General features: G+C 50.3%; 1 protein-coding gene across 5 annotated transcripts; it reads right to left on the bottom strand.

The window, feature by feature from the left end:
* Nucleotides 1–9897: 9897 nt before the first annotated feature.
* LOC124226414 (MHC class I polypeptide-related sequence B-like) lies at nt 9898–17323 on the bottom strand. Of its 5 annotated transcripts, XM_046639673.1 has the most exons (4): nt 17179–17323; nt 15167–15311; nt 10978–11797; nt 10262–10397 (listed from the first exon to the last, which is right to left on the bottom strand). In XM_046639673.1, the coding sequence occupies exons 2-3, from the start codon at nt 15211–15213 to the stop codon at nt 11008–11010; spliced, it is 837 nt and encodes a 278-aa protein (XP_046495629.1). In that variant the 5' UTR covers nt 15214–15311; nt 17179–17323; the 3' UTR covers nt 10262–10397; nt 10978–11007. The 5 variants fall into 5 exon arrangements, with proteins under 5 accessions (XP_046495628.1, XP_046495631.1, XP_046495629.1 ...); XM_046639675.1 differs by lacking the exons at nt 15167–15311; nt 17179–17323 and having other exon boundaries at nt 10165–10397; nt 10978–11151; nt 11535–14680; XM_046639674.1 differs by lacking the exon at nt 17179–17323 and having other exon boundaries at nt 15167–17076.
* Nucleotides 17324–17348: the final 25 nt, after the last annotated feature.

The raw sequence follows: 17348 nt of genomic DNA, 5'->3' as shown, positions 1-17348 counted from the left end.
AGCATCCACCAAGAGTTCATCCTGCAAGTTATAAAGGCTTCTGCTCTGTGCAGCCTGCCACACTGATCGTAGTATTTTGGCCAGAGATGGATTTGAGCCAAGCCCACCATGTGCATGCCATGTTGAGGGACTGACCAGTAGACAGAGGAGTCTCATCTGGTCAGAGTTGGGTAGCAAAATACTCAGAAACTGCCAGATACTAACTCAGAGTTGCCTCTCGCAAAACAGGGTTCTACTGAGTAACCACATGGTAGACTGGGAAAATCTCTAATTTTAGAAATTCTTCAGCTAATAAATGAAGAAGGAGTGAGAGACTGGCAATTTAACTCTTTTGCAACCTCAAATGAATTAATAGATTTACCCATTATAGAGCAATGTCCATTAACATTACAGTAAAAGAAATAACTAGAATCTAAATGCCTCTTGATGGAAGAAGACAAAACCATCAATAAAGTACTCCTGCCAAAAATAAATCACCAAAGCTGAATATCATCAAGCCTCCTTATCCATACACCAATTTATGAAAATACAGATAGCAGAGATACATATTCAAGTAAACTTTGGAGATGTAATCAGCATAATGCAAACTATGAGAAACTCTACAAGATAGATCAGAAGAGGGCTGGGGGCAAGGCAGGCGGTGAGCTCTTCACAGACGCTGGGCCAGGACCGGCAGATTTCCATTCCTGTACTCAGACGTGGCTCTACTCCTAATGGATTTTTCGACCATCTGTGTTAGGGGGTAAGGTCCTCATCTGAGCATCTGGATAATTCCTTTCTCTGTCTACAAGAGAAAATGCAAACTATGAGAAACCTTGTAGGAGGATAAAAGGCATAAAGGAGGAATCTGGAGAACAAAAGGGAACAAAATCAGTTTTAAAGGTAAAATTAAACTATGATTTTGAATGAGAAAATTATAAAATAGAACAAAGAAACGATTAACATAAAAATCAAGACTTGGGGAGGGAGGAGGTTATGATGAGATGGGGCAGATTCTGTGGCTTGTGGCTTGACTGAGAATCTTGTCTCTCTGGGGGTTAAAAGGTGTTTGCCTTTTATTAGAGGCACTGTTTTGAGATACCTGTTCTTTTTTGGTATCTGTGTTTTATATTACAATTTTTAAAAGGCTAATGAAAAGTAAAATAACATAGCGAGAGGCTATAAAGAATTTCTATTTTATACAGAGCCTCCTACCCAACTCCTGTCAGAGCACAGAGCACTCCAGAATAACTGGAGGCCCAAGGACCCTGGCAGGGCCACCTCATCTCTGAGTGCGCATCTTGCTCATGTCACCTGAAGCAACCTCCAGGGTCTATTTCTTGAGGGGTGGATGGACCTGATTAGTACACAGCTGGGGAGAAGTCTCTCTCTCTGGGGCCATCAGTGTGAGAGAGCAGGTCCTCTCCTCTCCAACAGGCTAGTCCTGGCCCAGAGCTCCCTCTCAGCATGGGCAGAGAGGCTTGGCCCTTCCTCTGAACATGGTGATGGGGATCTCCCCAGAGGTGGAGATGACACCATTCCTCCCCCGACAGAGTCCCACCTCTTGCCTTTTCTGCTTTACTGGAAAGTCTATAAAGGCCTGGGCTCCAGGTTGATCTCAGGGTCCTGCTTCATCCGGGGAAAGGAACACCACAGACCACAAGGTGGCCATGAGGCATCATCCTGCTCCAAGGAGATAGTAAAAGAGCTGAGCCCCGAGGTGGGGAGAAGGATGTTGCTGCTGATCCTGTAGGATGCAATTAATAAACTTCCTGCGCAGCCCATCTGATTCTCCCTGGTTCCTCAACTCTAAAAATGATCAGAGTTTGAAGCTCTGGGTGGAAAAGCTGGGACCAGACTATCTACGCTTTGAGGCAGAGTTCATCAAGACCCTAAAGGGTCTATTAAGTGACCTGAGGTTCCAGAGTGGGTATGACAGCCTGGATGAGTCCAGTGAGTGACATCAGGCTCCTGACACAGGTCCAGACCCCCAGCCCCACGCACCAGGCACTGATGGGTCCTGGTGATGTGGGCGGAGCTTCAAACTGACCCCTCACAAGTAAGAAGGACACAGGGAGGTTTTGCTTCAAGTTTCATTTTCAGTCTAGATTGTCACTGACTTTTGCTGTGACCAATCATGGGGAGGAGCCTGAGGTGGGAGGGCATGCGAGCTGGGCAGGTCAGGAGGACCAGGGTCCCCTGCTCAGGTTCCACACCTGAGTGATGATGCCAGACGGGAGCTTCCTCGGAGGTCATGTTCAATCTGCCTATAATGGTGAGAACTTCATCTCCTCAAAGGAGAATTTGCAGACCTGGACAGTGGCGCACACCAGGCTCTGAGGATCAAGTGCACCTGGGAGAGCTTCAGAATGGTGGAGGCCACAAGGGAATACCTGATGGGTCACTGTGCCGAGTGGCTTCTCAGACCCCTGGAGCACAGCAACCACACATTGCTGCAGGCAGGTACCAGGGGCCACGGAACACACACAGGACCTCCCTGAGGTTGGGATTAAGTTCCTGGAGGCATTCCTAAAGGAGGAAAGAAGGGACCCCAGCACCCTCCTGCCTCCTCAGCATTTCCTCTGAGGGGTTGGGGATTCTGCCCAGGCTACTGAGGCCAGAGGGGACAGAGGGAAAGAGTGTAGCCAGGTCCATAGAAAAGGACAGCAGTTACCTTTGTCCATGGTGATGTATTTCGAGTCCCCCTTCACAGAGAGATCTTCCCCTTCCCTGGTCAGCTGCATCCCCTTGAGACGATGACCTCACCATTGCCAGCCGAGGCCCAGGTGAGAGCCACAGCCCAGGACAGTGAGATCAGGAATCCTAGACGTTAGATCCACCTCTGCTCTGAGGGCATTTACAGAACCTGAGGAGATGAGCAAGCTTTCAGCTGCCCTGTGGGGCTGAGTGAGAAAAGAAGTGAAAGCCAAGGGTCACAAAGGTGGGGACGTGGGTGAACCCCCACCCCCCACATTAAGCAGAGTCTCTGCAATGCTGCTTCCTAGTGGGAGCTGTGAACCTGCAGGAACTTATACTCATGCTTCACCTCTTGGTGATCTGGGGTGCTTGATGCCTTGAACTGGGATTGAAACATTCCTGGGTTGGAAATCTACCAGGTGTAACACAGAGAAATGTACAGAAACCCCTGCAGGAAAAAAAAAAAATCATCTAGGGCTAAAAATAATTCTAATTTTTTTCTAAAACAGTCTAGCACACAATTCCAAACAAGCTTTAACCCCCCAGGAGATAAAATACCATGAAATAGAATCAGCAGAAAAGAGGGCAAATGGAAGTATTCCTGCAAAGACTCTAATATCAAAAAGTAGCAGATAGTGAGTATGAGGAACTTATAAAATCTGACAGCAAGTCAGGAAAGAAACAAATAGAAATTTTTCTAAACTGAGAAATAATATCACCAATTTTAGAACCAAATTAGTGGGTTAACAGAAGATGAGACATATTGGGAGACAGAGACAATTGGTGATTGGGAAGATCATTCCAGAACCTATTGCCACAACCTGAACCACCAGACAGAAAGCTAGTATCTGGGCTTCTCATTTAATTTTCTCCACCCACAAGAATCCTCTTTTCTATGGCTCAATATACCTCAACCTTCTGTCTCTCCTCAGACCAGCCATCAACACACGCGACCTGTCACTCAGGCCCTGAAGGAAAGGTCACCTTGAGGTGCTGGGCTGCGATTTCTACCCAGCAGACATCACACTGGCTTGGCTTCGGGATGGGTAGAACCAGGCCCAGGACATGCAGCATGTGGACCCCAGGCCTGCAGGGGCCAGGACCTTCCAGAAGTGAGCAGCCCTGGTGGTGCCTTCTGGGGAGGACAGAGATACACATGCCATGTGCAGCACGAGGGGCTGCCCAGTCTCCTTAGGCTGAGATGGGTTAAGGAGGGAGTGAAGGGGTGGAAACCTCTTCACAGAACCAGCATAAGAGGAGCTATTCTGGGTACATGTGCCAAGGTCTGGGTTTGGACTTGAAGGCTCAAGGTCCCTTTCATTTCCACCTCAGAACCACCTGCCCAGTTCATGCTGCCATTGTGGGGATCATTGCTGGCCTGATGCTACTTGCTGCTCTGGTCCTTGGAGCTGTGATGTGCAAGAAGAAGTCCTCATGAATGGAAGGGGTGGGAATATGGCTTTGCTCTGTCTGTAGGCATCCTACCACAAGTGAAAGGTTTGCCATGTCACTTGTGCCTGCTACTGCTGGGGTTGGGGCCAGTGAACCCAGACAGCCACAAACCTTGAGAGGGAAGCAGGCACACAGGCTGGCAGAGAGGCCGCTGCCTGGTCAAGTGGCCATTTGCGCCCCACCAGGAGATCAAAGGTAAGAGAGGAGGCTTCTGGGAACCAGAAGCTCGGCAGCCAACAAGGCAGAGAAGTGCAGGCTGACAGGAGAGGCTGGAGCTGGAGACCTGGTAAGTCAGCAGTCTTCTTCTCCCGTGAGCCCCAGGGTCCCCCACTGTTCTTTTCCTGGGGTTTAACTATCTGAATCTCAGCTGGGGAAGAATATTACCCAGTTATTCAAGAACCTCGAGACCCAGATAAACGGAATGATATTTAATGCTCATGGATTGGAAGAATTAGTATTGTTAAAATGTCCATACTACCCAAAACAGTTTACAGATTTAATGCAATCCCTATGAAAATTTCAAAGGTATTTTTCACAGAAATGGAACAAACAATCCTAATATTTGTGTGGAATCACAAAAGACCCTGAACATACAAAAAAATTTTGAGATGGAAGAACAAAACTGGAGACATCACACTTCCTGATTTCAAACTATAGTGCAGAATTATAGTAGTCAAAACAGTATTGTATTGGCATAAACATAAACACATAGATCAATGGAACAGAATAGAGAGCTCAGAATAAACCCATAAATACATAGTCAATTAGTTTATGACAAAAGAGCCAAGAATATACAATAGGGAAAGGACAGTCTCTTTAATAAATGGTGTTGGAAAAACTGGACAGCCACATGCAAAATAATAAAACTGGACCCCTAGCTTACACTATACATAAAACCAACTAAAAATGTGTAAAAGACTTGAATGTAAGTTCTGAAACCATAAACTCCTACAAGAAAACATAGGTGGTAAGGTCCTTCACCTCAGTCTTGGTGATGATGTTTTGGATTTGACACCAAAAGTAAAGGGAACAAATGCAAAACTAAACAAGTAGAACTACATTAAACCACGTAATCTGAAGAATTTACCTTAAATCTAATGAAAAATACCAATGGGCTTAGGAATTAAATAAATCAGAGAATGGAAGACAATGCAATAGAACTACGAACAAAATTCTTTTTTTCCAATTTTATTCAGGTGTAATTGACATAAAGCACTGTGTAAGTTTAAGGCGTACAACATAACGACTTTTCTTACACATATTGTGAAATGACTGTCACAGTAAGTTTAGTTAACATTCATCATCTCATATGCAAAAAAAAGGGGAAAAAACCTTATTTTTTCCTTGTGATGTGAACTCTTAGGATCTATTTTCTCAGCAACTTTCAAACATGCCCTGCAGCTGTGTTAACTACAGTCATCATGCTGTACATCACATCCCAGGACTGACTTCTCTTATAACTGGAAGTTTGTACGTTTTGACCACCTTCATCCAATCCCCCTACCCCCACCTCCCACCTGTTAACCACAAATCTGATCTCTTTTCCTTTGAGTCCACAGAAAAAGAGGTGTGTGCCCCACACCACAAGTCAGGAAAGACAGAGCATCATGGGGGGAATATCTCACCTCCCCATCAGCCTTGCACAAGTCAGTCTGAACTGATGGAGGCAGATGCTGACGCTTGATTCATTCATCCACATTCTGTGCTCATTTATTTACTCATCAACTCAGCCCACATATGCCCAGCAGTCGCTTCACCTCAGAAGCAGACAGACCCCTAATCTTCATAATCAGGAAACCCCAAAGCACTGTCACTGCGCCCCTCCCCTGATATCACACTTCAGCTTTGCTTCCTTACGAAGGTGCCAACTGTTCAAAGAGATTTTCCCCCTACAGGGCCACCTCTCAACATTGGCCGCAGGTATCCCATCCCATCTTCTCCCAGCCCTTTACGCTTGGCTGTGAACCTGTCACTCACTGGGAGTTGGAGGTGATGGACGTGGAGATTTTTTAAGGCTGTGTCCAGGCATCGAGACACACCTCTCCTTCTCCCCAGAACCTCACACCCTGTCTCTTCCCAGGCACGTGAAGTAAAACACAGACCAGATATGTGTATTCAAAGAGCATTTACACACTTTCAATAGGAAATTATGCAGACATGGTTGTTATGAAGTAATGCATATACAAGTGTGATGGGGGGTAAAGGGGAACTCAAGGTGCCAGGAAAGCTGCTATAAGAGTCCTCGAGTAGAGCCATAACAAAGGAATTCACAGATAAACCTTACTGATAATAATAGAATTATTATACAGGTAATATAACAAAAAATAAAAATACTGATAAATAATGAAGTGCAGCTGCAAGAAACTTATATATATTAACACTTTTGATCCTGCAACCACAACTGGAAATAAATACTCTTATCTTTTCCATTTCTTAGATGAGGAAACTGAGGCACCAAGAGGGAAAGTGCTAGTAAGACCCGAGCAGGGAGCTGAATTCTGGCCTCCTGGCTGCAGATTCCATGCTCTCTCAGCTCAATCAGTGGACTCAGGGGCTGACAACACAGACTGAAATCCCAGCTGCCTGGTGCCACTGAGGTCTGTTGGTGCCATCTGGTGTTGATCCAGGACTTGTAGGCTAACGACTTCCGGAGGAATAGGAGGTAAACAAATGTTCACTTGGTTGCAGAAAATTATTTTATATTCCCTCAGGAATTCTCCTTCAGTTGCCCCAAAACCAGATTGTGCCTTTCTCTGAGGGAAGATAGCACCCCCACTTTTTCTCCCTCTCACCCCACTTTTCCCAGCCCTTGCTGGTCTCCTCCCATGACTCCATCAATATCCTCACCTATCTCTGCTTCCACCATCCACCATGCAGGAACAAGAAAGGGCCACAGGACTAAAGGACAACATCAGGGAGTGGAACCACAATGGCCTCCCACCCTCTCAAGCCCCACTCATCCCCCAACACAGTGGGAGGCCTCCCTGAAAGACAGGCCCCAGCCCCTTGTTCCTCCAGGCCTGGGAGTGGTCATACAGACAGTTTCTTCTCTCCTTAGTTCTCAGGCCTCCTCACCTGCACAAGCACCTGCCCACCAGGGCCAGTGTCCGCTCCACTGGCCCTGCACAACCACAGGCACTGATTGCCCTCTCAGCTCAGCCTCCTTTCCTCCCCCAGCCCTGAGCCAGCAGCTCCTCGCTGGAAAGCCCACCAGGAATCTCAGGTGACCAGCGGGCCCAGTCTAGAAAAACAAGGCTGCTGTGGGGTCCATACCTGACCAGACTCTGGAGCACCCCATGTTCACAGAGGCCCAACCTTGCCTTTGTTACCAAACCTGACGTGAGTTCGCTCACCCGTTGCGCAGCAAGCCAATCTCTGACACCGGGTGTGGTGGAAGAAAGTAGGAATTTTATTTCTGCACAGCGCTGAGCAAGGAGAGAGGGCAGCTAACGCTGAAATCCCAAACTCCCCGAAAAGCTAAAAGAAAAGGTTTTTATTTGGGGTTTTAGGTAGGGGAGGGGGAGCATATGGCCTTCCCTGTCGGAGCTTTCCCACCAGCCTGTCTTTGGTCTTCAGACTACTTGCAGAGAGGAGGGAGCTCATGACCTTGCTGGTCAGCAGCTTTCCCACCAGCCCGTATCTCTTTGCAGGAGGAGATAGTCCAGGTGCTTGTCCTTGATGGTGTCTGTCTCCACGGAGGATAGTGGATTCTGGAGCCAGGAAGCCAGAGAGTAAGCAGAGAATGAGTGTTCTGGTTTTAACCCCATATATGCTGGGTTTAATGTGGGGAAACTGATATCAGGGTTGGTATCACCTTGACCCTCACACCCTGCCCAGGCTCTCAGGCTGCTCTGGCCTTCTAATTGCCCTTTCTTGGCCCACTGGCTCCTGGAATCACAGCTCCATTCAAGTGCTGCCGCTGGGCTGAGGCTGTCAGGACTTTCTGCTCCCATTCTTAGCAGGGACTCAACCAGGCACTTTGCTGGCAGCCTGGAGGAAATCTGCTGCTCAATGTGGAGTTGGGGATTCTTGAGACCTCTCAGCCTGAGGCTGTGTCTGCCCACCTCTGTACCTGGACTGCCACTGCCACCACACCCACCTCCCTCATGGAACCCTCCTAGACAGGGAGCTCCCCATTTGAATTCCTGATTCATTCTATATGCATTGCAAGGTGAGTGTTGGAGGAAATCCTATTAAGATGAGCCAGCTGATATCATAAACATTTGTCTTGGACATCAAAATTTAAAGTAGGAATATTGGGAAATGAGCATATGATCTTCACACTCTTTTCCTGGCTAATGCCCCAGTGACATAGGAGGCAACCATTTCTACCCCAAGGGAATCAGAACTACTGTTCTATCCAAGGAGGCTGCCCCGGGGAGAGCAGGAGCAACCCCAGACCTGCAAGGGCCCCTGCTCTGAGTGTGACATGGATGGAGCCCCTTGCTGGGGCAGAGTGATGAACCCTCCCAGTCTGCTCAGGACTGAGTGTCAACTGTAAGGAAATCAGTTTCAAGGTGACAATCACCTCCGCCCCCCCCCAGCTCCAGGGTCACACAGAAGTGGTGGGAACAAAAGACCCCAGTGCCTGCACCCCTCACCCCTACTTCACTCTTTCATGCATTACCTTTGTTCTTTGCCCAAACACAAAAATCCCTGTTCCCATTTCCTCTCCTCTCAAGCAAGTGAATGTGGGGAAATCATTTTGACCATCCCTTTCTCCAATGGAAGTGACCACCATGAAGAAGGGAAGTGACCACCAAGAGGAAGGGAACGGGCTCAGGGAGAACCAGGTGAGGTCCCAAGCACAGCCCACATGCCCACTCCAAAAGGCCTCTTGGGCCAGGCCCCGAGAAGCTGGGCAAAAAAACCCTGATGGTGGGATACAAATAGTGACCACATCTGCCCTGAGAATAGGCAATCCCCTGTCCCCAAATGGTTAAGGGGGATCTGCTCATCTACTTTTCCATATTATCTGCAAGAAAACTCCAGGAAGCATGAGGGCACGTGACGGGAGCTGGGAAAGAGTAGAGGCTGGGAGTGACCTTGAGGAAACAACACTTGGGAGACAGTTCCTGGAGGAGGAATTTAAGGGTATGCAAAATGGATAGAAGATGACCACTTCAGCTCAGGAATCATCTGTCTGTTGGAAGTAGGGATTCCCAAGGGGATGTCTTAGATAGGGCTCTGGCACCATCCAGTGACCCCTAGTTTGGGCCTCATGAGTCTTCTACTTGGATTCTTTCTGGTGGCTGGAAAACTCGGGGGAAGGGGTACAGGCAGGAAGGGACTACAGGTGTCCCCTCTTGTTCTTATGCCTTCTCAGTGTGTGACTCTCCCACAGAGTCACAGATGCTTTTACTGCTCCTTCCCTCTGATTCCATGATCACCCAGGCCTTTCCCAATGGGCACATGATCTCAACACATCACCCCTGGACCAGCTGGTGATCCTGAGTTACAGAGACACAGGGATGAGAGCAGAGCAGAGAGCCACGGTCTTCCCTGTGGCCCGATCCCTACCCAGAGAAAGGAGAGGCCACAGCTGCACACACACGGGCCCAGACCTGGCCCTGGATAGGGGCCGGACTAAAGGCTATAGATGTAGATGTGGCTCCCATTCCCCTCACAAGTACCCCAACGTCCAGCTCCTATTACAGAGGCTTGTCATCCCCACTCCTATCTGTGCAGAGGGAGATGAGAGGGACCTTATGTCCCAGGCAGACCCCTCCCATGTGCACTCGCTCCTCAGATTGCTCACCTGGGATCTCTGCAGGCAATGTTGTCCGCCTCTTCCTTTTGTACCAAAGGGCACATGGAATAATGGCACTAACAATACCAACAACAGCAGCAACAAGCAGAATGGTTGGCCATCCACTCTGCTGTACGGGGGCTTTTCCTGAAAAAGAGCCTTGTTATAATCTGGGCACTCAGAGCCTCCGGCCTGCTCTCCTCTCCCTTACCCTGGCCCCTGACCCCACCAGGGTCAGAAGCCCCTTCAGGAGCACCTCAGGCTCACCAGAGGGCACTGGGCGTGCAGTGTGGTTCCCACTGTGTTCCATGTGGCATGTGAAACTCTGCTCTTCTCCTTGGGGAATCCTTATGGTCATTCCCATCAGGCAGGACACCCCCAGACTGCTGGGCATCCTGGCTCAGGCTGGGCATCCTGAAGCCCGGTCAGTGAGACGTGGGAAAGAACCCAAAAGTCCAGCATGTCAGGGTGACTATGCCCTCCCAGTCGTGGCTGCGGGTCACGTTCACAGATGAGGGCACTGGGAAAGAAAGCACAAAGCCAGTGAGGCTGGTGGCCAAGCCCTGCTCCCCTCTAAGGGAGACAGAGAGAACATGGTTGCCCCTCCCCACCTTTCCAACTCTGGCTGAAGCCGTCAGTGACCCCGCACCTTTTCCAAGTCTGTTCTGCACCCTCAGACCCAATTTCTTTAGACTGGCAGGAGGATGGGTGGGATCGAGGCCTCACTCTCTCACATCCACATGTTGAAGCTGAGGAGAGGGATGTGAGGAGTGGACTCTCCACAACCGACACACTGGGAGCCAGGTTCTAGCCCCCTAGTCTGAGGGCTTCCTCTCTTGCCTGATACCCACCTTCCCTAGTTCAGTGTTCTGCCTGAGGGTGTACCGCCTACCCGTTTTAGGGTCACTGGGTAAGTTCATTGCCCTGCCCACCTGTGTGGTTTCTTTATCTAATGACTTTAACAGAACAGGCAAATCACAACATAACACACCAGCAAAACACATATGTACACCATAGTACAAGGAGGGTTTCCTTGGGCAGAGTTGACAGGGAGGCTCCAGGGGTCTGGTGGAGAGGACGGCCCTGCCCCGGGGTCATACCTGTTCTCTCTCTGAAGCCCATCCAGGATTCTAGATATCTCCACAGTCTTTGACAAAGCTCTCCCTGCACACGGGCACGGTAATCCTGGCTTTGAAAGTTATCTGTGTCCCAGCATTCTTGATCTCCATCGCCAGGGTTTGAGGTGAGGACTGGTGCACTATCCATCCATGGGTCTTTGGGTTGTAGGAGAGGAAGAGTTCCCCATCATAGTAGAAATTCCACAAGCCCATGGAGCTGTTGTCTTCTTGGATCTCGCAGCCCCAAATCTCCTGGAGGAAGTGAAAGTCTGCCCTGACTGAGCAGTGACTTCTCCATTCTCTGTGTCCCTCTGCCTTCCCTGCCCAAGTGAGAAACTCCAGCCAGGCGGCCCCTCCTCTCTCTCCTCCATGTCTTCCTGTGCTAGCTGAGTAACGGCTGCCTCCGTGCTGAATTCCACAGTCCCCATTCCTCACCCCGACTCCCAGCCTAATCAGTGGAAAGACATAAGTCCCTGCTGTCTGCCTCAAACTTTCCTGGAAAAGGCTTCCTATCACTCGTGTCCCATCCCTACTCTCACCTCCTTTCTGGTCCTGCAGAGCCATGATGTCTGCCAGAGTCATTTTGAGGTCCTTCCCCTTCTCCATCAAGTCCTCAGTCTCTGCGTCCCATGTCTCAGCTCCCAAGACAGCTTCTGCCCAGAGTCCCTGGGGCTCTGCCCTGCTTTTCTCACTGTCGTAGCTCAGGAAGGGCTGACCATCCAACTGCCCCTCAGCGAAAAATCCCGATTGCACAGATCCATCCTGGGACACTACTGTGAGGTTATAATGAAGACTGTGGGCCCTTGGGCAAGGAGGAGACCAGATGAAACTGCTGCCTGGAAATAATTGCGCATGAGACGTTAAACAGAAAAGCTCAGCTGCCCTGAGCTTCTTGAGGTCTTGAGGATGCAGAAAATGCACATGTGCAAAGGGACAAGAATGAGATTTCCAATACAGGACAGTAGGAAAGGGAAAAGGGGGGGAGGGGAATTGAGGAATGGAAAGAGGGGAATGGAAATGGGAAAACATGTAGGACAGGTGCCAGGAGAAGGAGGCAGGGGCTGCCTAAGGGGCCAGGTAGGAGGTCAAGGGGACAGGCTGGCCTGCAGGGGGCAAGGGAGAAGCATGGAGGCCACGCTGATGGTAGGTCTTCTCAGGGAGGAGTGAGGGGCCCAGGATGGGAGGGATCCATGGTCAGGTTGACTGTGGTACAAAGGTGGGTTAGGGTGAGATGGGGAGTGAGGGGCTGCTGCCTGTGGTGAAGGCTCATCATGGACAAGCTGGGGCCAAGGGAGGGTGTGGCAGTGAGGCAGAGGGCATGAGGGGTGAACTGTGACACAAGGGTGTTTAGGGTGGGCCAGTGCCCTGGGGGAGGTGAAGGCGTGGGCCTGGGCCCAGAGTGGAAGAGGCATGGCGAGGCCCCAAGTAGATGGACGTGCCAGTATCCCCTGGGGATAGGCAGGTTTCCAGGTTTCAAATAGTCAGTACAGTGTGTCCAAGGGTAATTTAGAGTTGCAAAGGAGGCGGAATAGAAGGGAAAATAGATCTTAAATACCAAGGTGCATGGCCTGTGGAAGGACCCATATTGTTCAGGGAGCGGGGCAGGTCGTACTTCCAAAGAGGGTTTAGTAGGGAAAGGCCAGATCCAACCAAGTGCCATAAACAAGGATTTGGGATACAGGGTGTAGGGAGTGAGAGCCCAGTGGGGTCAAGAAACCAAAGGTGGGGGGGCAGTTAAGGCCAAAGAGTAGTTGGACCAAGAGCAGTTTGCAGGTCTACGAGGGGTGGAAAGATTGAAAGGACCAGAGGTGGCAAGGGAGATAATGCTGAGGGCCTGGGACTGGGGCCTAGGGATAAGTAGGGGTGACCCTGGGATAACTTGCGTTAGGGTGCTGATAGGAGAGGAGGAGTGTTCTGCGTGAGGGTGGTGTAGTGATTGCAAGGGCCTCACTAGAGAGGGCTTGTGAGAGATGAGAACTTGGTGAGGGTCTCAGGCTGGTGGGCAAGTGTTGAGAGCAGGGAAGGTGGCATGCAAAGAGGAGTGCAGAGAGACCAGGGAGAGAGGGAGTCTAGCACCTGTGGGCTCGAGAGTGGAGGCCTTAAGAGGGTGAGGTGTGGAATGGAGTGAGGAGGGGCGGTGCTGAGTGAAAGGCCCATAACGAAGAAGGGCCAAAAGCAGGAGTCTGCACTGGAGGGGAGAGAGTACAACTGGGCACCAAGACAGGGGACAGGTCTGTGCACAAGGGGCTGTGCACTGTGCCTCAGGACTCCCCTTGGTGAGGGCGGTGAGGGGGGGAGGGGAGTGGGAATGAAGGGAGACACCTTGGGCAAAAGACACTCCCAGAAAGTTAGGGTTCAGGAAAGTTGGGGAGAGCCAGGCAGATGAAGGCTTCTTGTAGAAAATGACCCAGGAAGGGAGGAGGAGGGATCTGTGGTGGGTGGAGAGGAGGAAGGAAGGAGACTCTAGAGAGGGGTTAGAGAACTGTAGAGAGAAAAGGATGGCAGGGAGGGGAAGGGCAAAGGACTGAGGGGGCACATGACATGGCAGGGGAGGAGGCCAAGAGAATCTGGTGTGGGAAGCTGGCATATCAGAAAATTAGAGTTAACACTGGGATGGGGAAGTGAGAGGGGAGGGGAATGGTGGAAACCAGAGAAGTCACAGATGGAGTCCCTTGGCCAGAAGCCTTCAGACTCTACCCTCCCTCAGTGTGAGAGTCAGGAGCAGCCTCGGTGCCCACAGCAGGAGGAAGTGTGGTTAGAGCCTGGGCTCCCCATAGACCTCCTGGTCACTAGAAAAAGGCCTCTAACTCCTAGGACTGAGACCCTTGAGAGCTGCCTGCCTGGATTCTCCTTGTTACCCAAAGCAGGAATTGGAACAGGAGCAGAGAAGACAGTGCTCAGGGGCCTGAGAGGGTGCTCCACAAACTGGTAGGAAGTGTGGTCTCAGCCTCAAACCTCCAAGGGCCCTTGAATGCCATTCAAAACACCAACCCAAGGGGCTGGCCCCGTGGCCGAGTGGTTAAGTCTGTGCGCTCCGCTGCAGGCGGCCCAGTGTTTCGTTGGTTCGAATCCTGGGCGCGGACATGGCACTGCTCATCAAACCACGCTGAGGCAGCGTCCCACATGCCACAACTAGAAGGACCCACAACGAAGAATATACAACTATGTACTGGGAGGCTTTGGAGAGAAAAAGGAAAAAATAAAATCTTTGAAAACACCAACCCAAGAGGCAGCCTGGGGCCCAGGGTGGTCAGAAGGACTGAGATGTCAGAACAGGAAGAGGAAAGCAAGGAGAGCAGACCATGGGGGGAAAGGGGAAGGGTGAGAAGAGAACTTTAAAGAGACTGGAAAAGCAAGGTTGAGTCGGGGTGGCAACAGGCTGCATCCAGCCCCCCACCATGCAGGCCTCACCACAGATACCATCACCATTACTTAAAGACACTCACCAAAACCCTCCCGGACCCCTTGAATCGGCCTAGGCTCCTGCCGGGCCAAGGACCACAATGAGCCCCACTCACCAGCACTGGTAACCACGGGGGCAAAAAGGGCCGCACTGGCCTGAGCAGCAGGAAATGGCATGGCCACATGACTGCAACTTTGCCGACCTTGCAGAGTCAGAGCTTGCCTGAGTGACTAAGTGCCGGCAGAAAATTATGAACAAAAACATCTGGCCCCACTCGACTCAGGCTCACCTGAGAAAATGTCTCCCAATCAAGAACACAGGGAGGGCTTTGCCTATAAACATGGAAAGTCCCAGGACTTGGCTGAGAAAAAAAGATCACAGGAAGTCCTCAAGGCTGGTCTGGGTGTGGCTGAAAAAAGCTCTAAGGGCCTGATGATTATGATCCCCAGGCAGGTTAGACCACCCATGAGTGTAGCCATATGTCCCAGGGACAGGTTCTGAGCCCCTGAGTGTTAGGGCCCTAACCTCAGAGGCACCCAGATGACTGCCCACCTCCCCAGCAAAGTGGACCCCCCTGTACAGAGTAGTGCTGGTCTCATGACCTCCTGTAGAGAAATCCCACAGGCTGGCCTTTCTTTGGCTTCTTCCTTCTAGGACAATCTTCTCTCCCACAGCAATGCTCCCTAACCAAGCATAGCATTGTTGGCAACATCCTCAGTGACCAGATTTTCAGGTTTTAGCCACCTCTGCTTCTCAGAAGCAACTTACCCAGTTGAATCACTCAGAGTCCAAACTCTCTTAGATGTTCCAGCCATTATAACGTCCTCCTCTTCCTCCCAATGACCAGATCCAGCCAGGTGGCCACATCTTCTAAGTGTCTGAATGCTCCCAGGGCAGCCACTCTATTCAGCCCCTGGGGGATCACAAGCCCAATGGGGTGGCTCCCCACCTTCCACTCCAACAACAACCTCACTCCAGACTCCCCTTTCCAACCTGCCTCAGGACATCTGCACCTCTGGGAACATCTGCCCCTCGAATCCAACAGGTCTACAAGGAAACTGCACCTCTCCCACCAGACCAGCTTCTCTCCCTCCCCTACTTCTCTTAGCGTCACCATCTTCGGTCCCTTCTGATCCCCCTTTCCCCTGCCTCATGAACTCAAAGTCAACTCCTCCAGCCCCTATTCAATCCCACAGACACTACCTTAGTCCAGGCTTTCATCTACCTCAGCCTAGAAAACTGCAAAGGCTTCCTGAACACTGTGCCTGTCCCCAGTTATAAGTATAGGGCCCCAAGCCATCCACAGCTGCCCCATCTGCTGAATTTAACACACAATCAAATTTAACACACCATCAAAGCCCAGAGCTGCCACCACCTGCTGTTTGGCATCACCCCCATTTCTCTGGTGACATCTCCCTTGGGTTGCTGTAAAAGTGGATTCCCCCCCCATCTCCTTACCCTGTCCCGCCAGGATGCCACTGCTTGAGCATCTCCCTCCTCTGGATTACTCTCACCTCTGCCTTCCCACCCATCAGACCTGCACATCCTAAAAGATCATCCTAACTAGATGGTGGTTATGGCGGCACAACCTCAGTACAATTAAAAACCACCTAATTATACACTTTAAAAGGGTGAGTTATGTGATATATGAACTATGTATCAATAATAACAATAACAATAATGCCGTCCTGAAAGACTCCTTCTACTAAAAGCTGTGCCTTATCCCCAGCATACAGCTCTTGGCCTTTGGAACATCTCACCCGTGGTCCTCAATCTTGGCTGCTTCTTAGAACCATCTAGAGAGATTTTACTATCCACATGCCCAGGTCACAGCCAAAACCAACTGAATCAGTATCAGTACCTTGAGTTGGACCTGGACCTTCATATATCTGAAAGCTCCTCGATGATTTCAGTGTGTAGGCGAGTCTTAGAACCACTGGTCTGGCCCATGGTTCGAACCTCCCTGATGGTACCAAGCGTGCCCTGTCTTGAACCCCATCTTACCAACCTGTGCTCACTCCATTAGACAACAAGCCACCCCAGGAGCAGGAGCTGTATTCACTTCACCTTTGTCTGCCCTGCAAATCCTTTTTTAAAGCTGAACTATGCCCATCATTACTAACCATTCTGCTAAGACCCTTCTCCTACACCTTTTCTGCGGATAGAAATGTCATGCATCAGAAAGTGTTAACAATTTCTTAGATTTCACATCCATGTTTATTAATTAATTTCTTTGACCATCACAATTTATCTCACACATCATGGACTGGGTCCTGTCCCATCTCAGAGAGATTCTTTCCATTGCTAAGGGTCACAAGGGTAGCGACAGTGTAGAGAGGCAGATGGAACCCAGCTCTCCTGACAGCTGGTCCCAAGCCCTTCCCACCAAGATGTCAACCCTCCTTGAGGACTTCCGAGGTGTGGCAGCTCCAGCAAACTGTCTCATTCAGCTCACCCCTTCCTCCATAAAAACGCATTTAATACTTTAAAATAAAAAATGATAATATGCTAAGTTTGTTCCAATGCATTTAAAAACGATTGCAAGAAGAGATGAAGCCATTTCCACTCTTCCTAGGGGGCAGGAGAGGCCCTGATGGTCTAGGGTTCTGATTTGGGGTGTTCCCCAGGATCTAGGCGTGCCTGCCCTTCCTCCACCAAGCCTTGCAGGTCATCTTCCGTGCAAAACCCTTTCCTCTCCACCCCACCCCGCTTCCAGCCCCCTTCTTTTCTGCCCCATAAACTTTCTCCCTCCACTCTCGCCTTTGGACCCCTAGACTCACAAGCATAGGGGCGTCGTCCTTGCGCAGATCTCAGGCGCCGCTGCCGGGTCTAGAAAAGAAACCGAAATACCCACGGCAGTTTACATAATCCAAGGCGCGGCTTCTCTGGGCGGCCCGGGCTTATTTTCAAGCGGGCTGGCCCAGAGCTTCCATGGAGGATTTACATCACC

The sequence above is a fragment of the Equus quagga genome, chromosome 15 (genome assembly GCF_021613505.1).
Source record: "Equus quagga isolate Etosha38 chromosome 15, UCLA_HA_Equagga_1.0, whole genome shotgun sequence".
NCBI lineage: Eukaryota > Metazoa > Chordata > Mammalia > Perissodactyla > Equidae > Equus > Equus quagga.
This window is presented reverse-complemented; position numbering and strand designations above follow the sequence as displayed.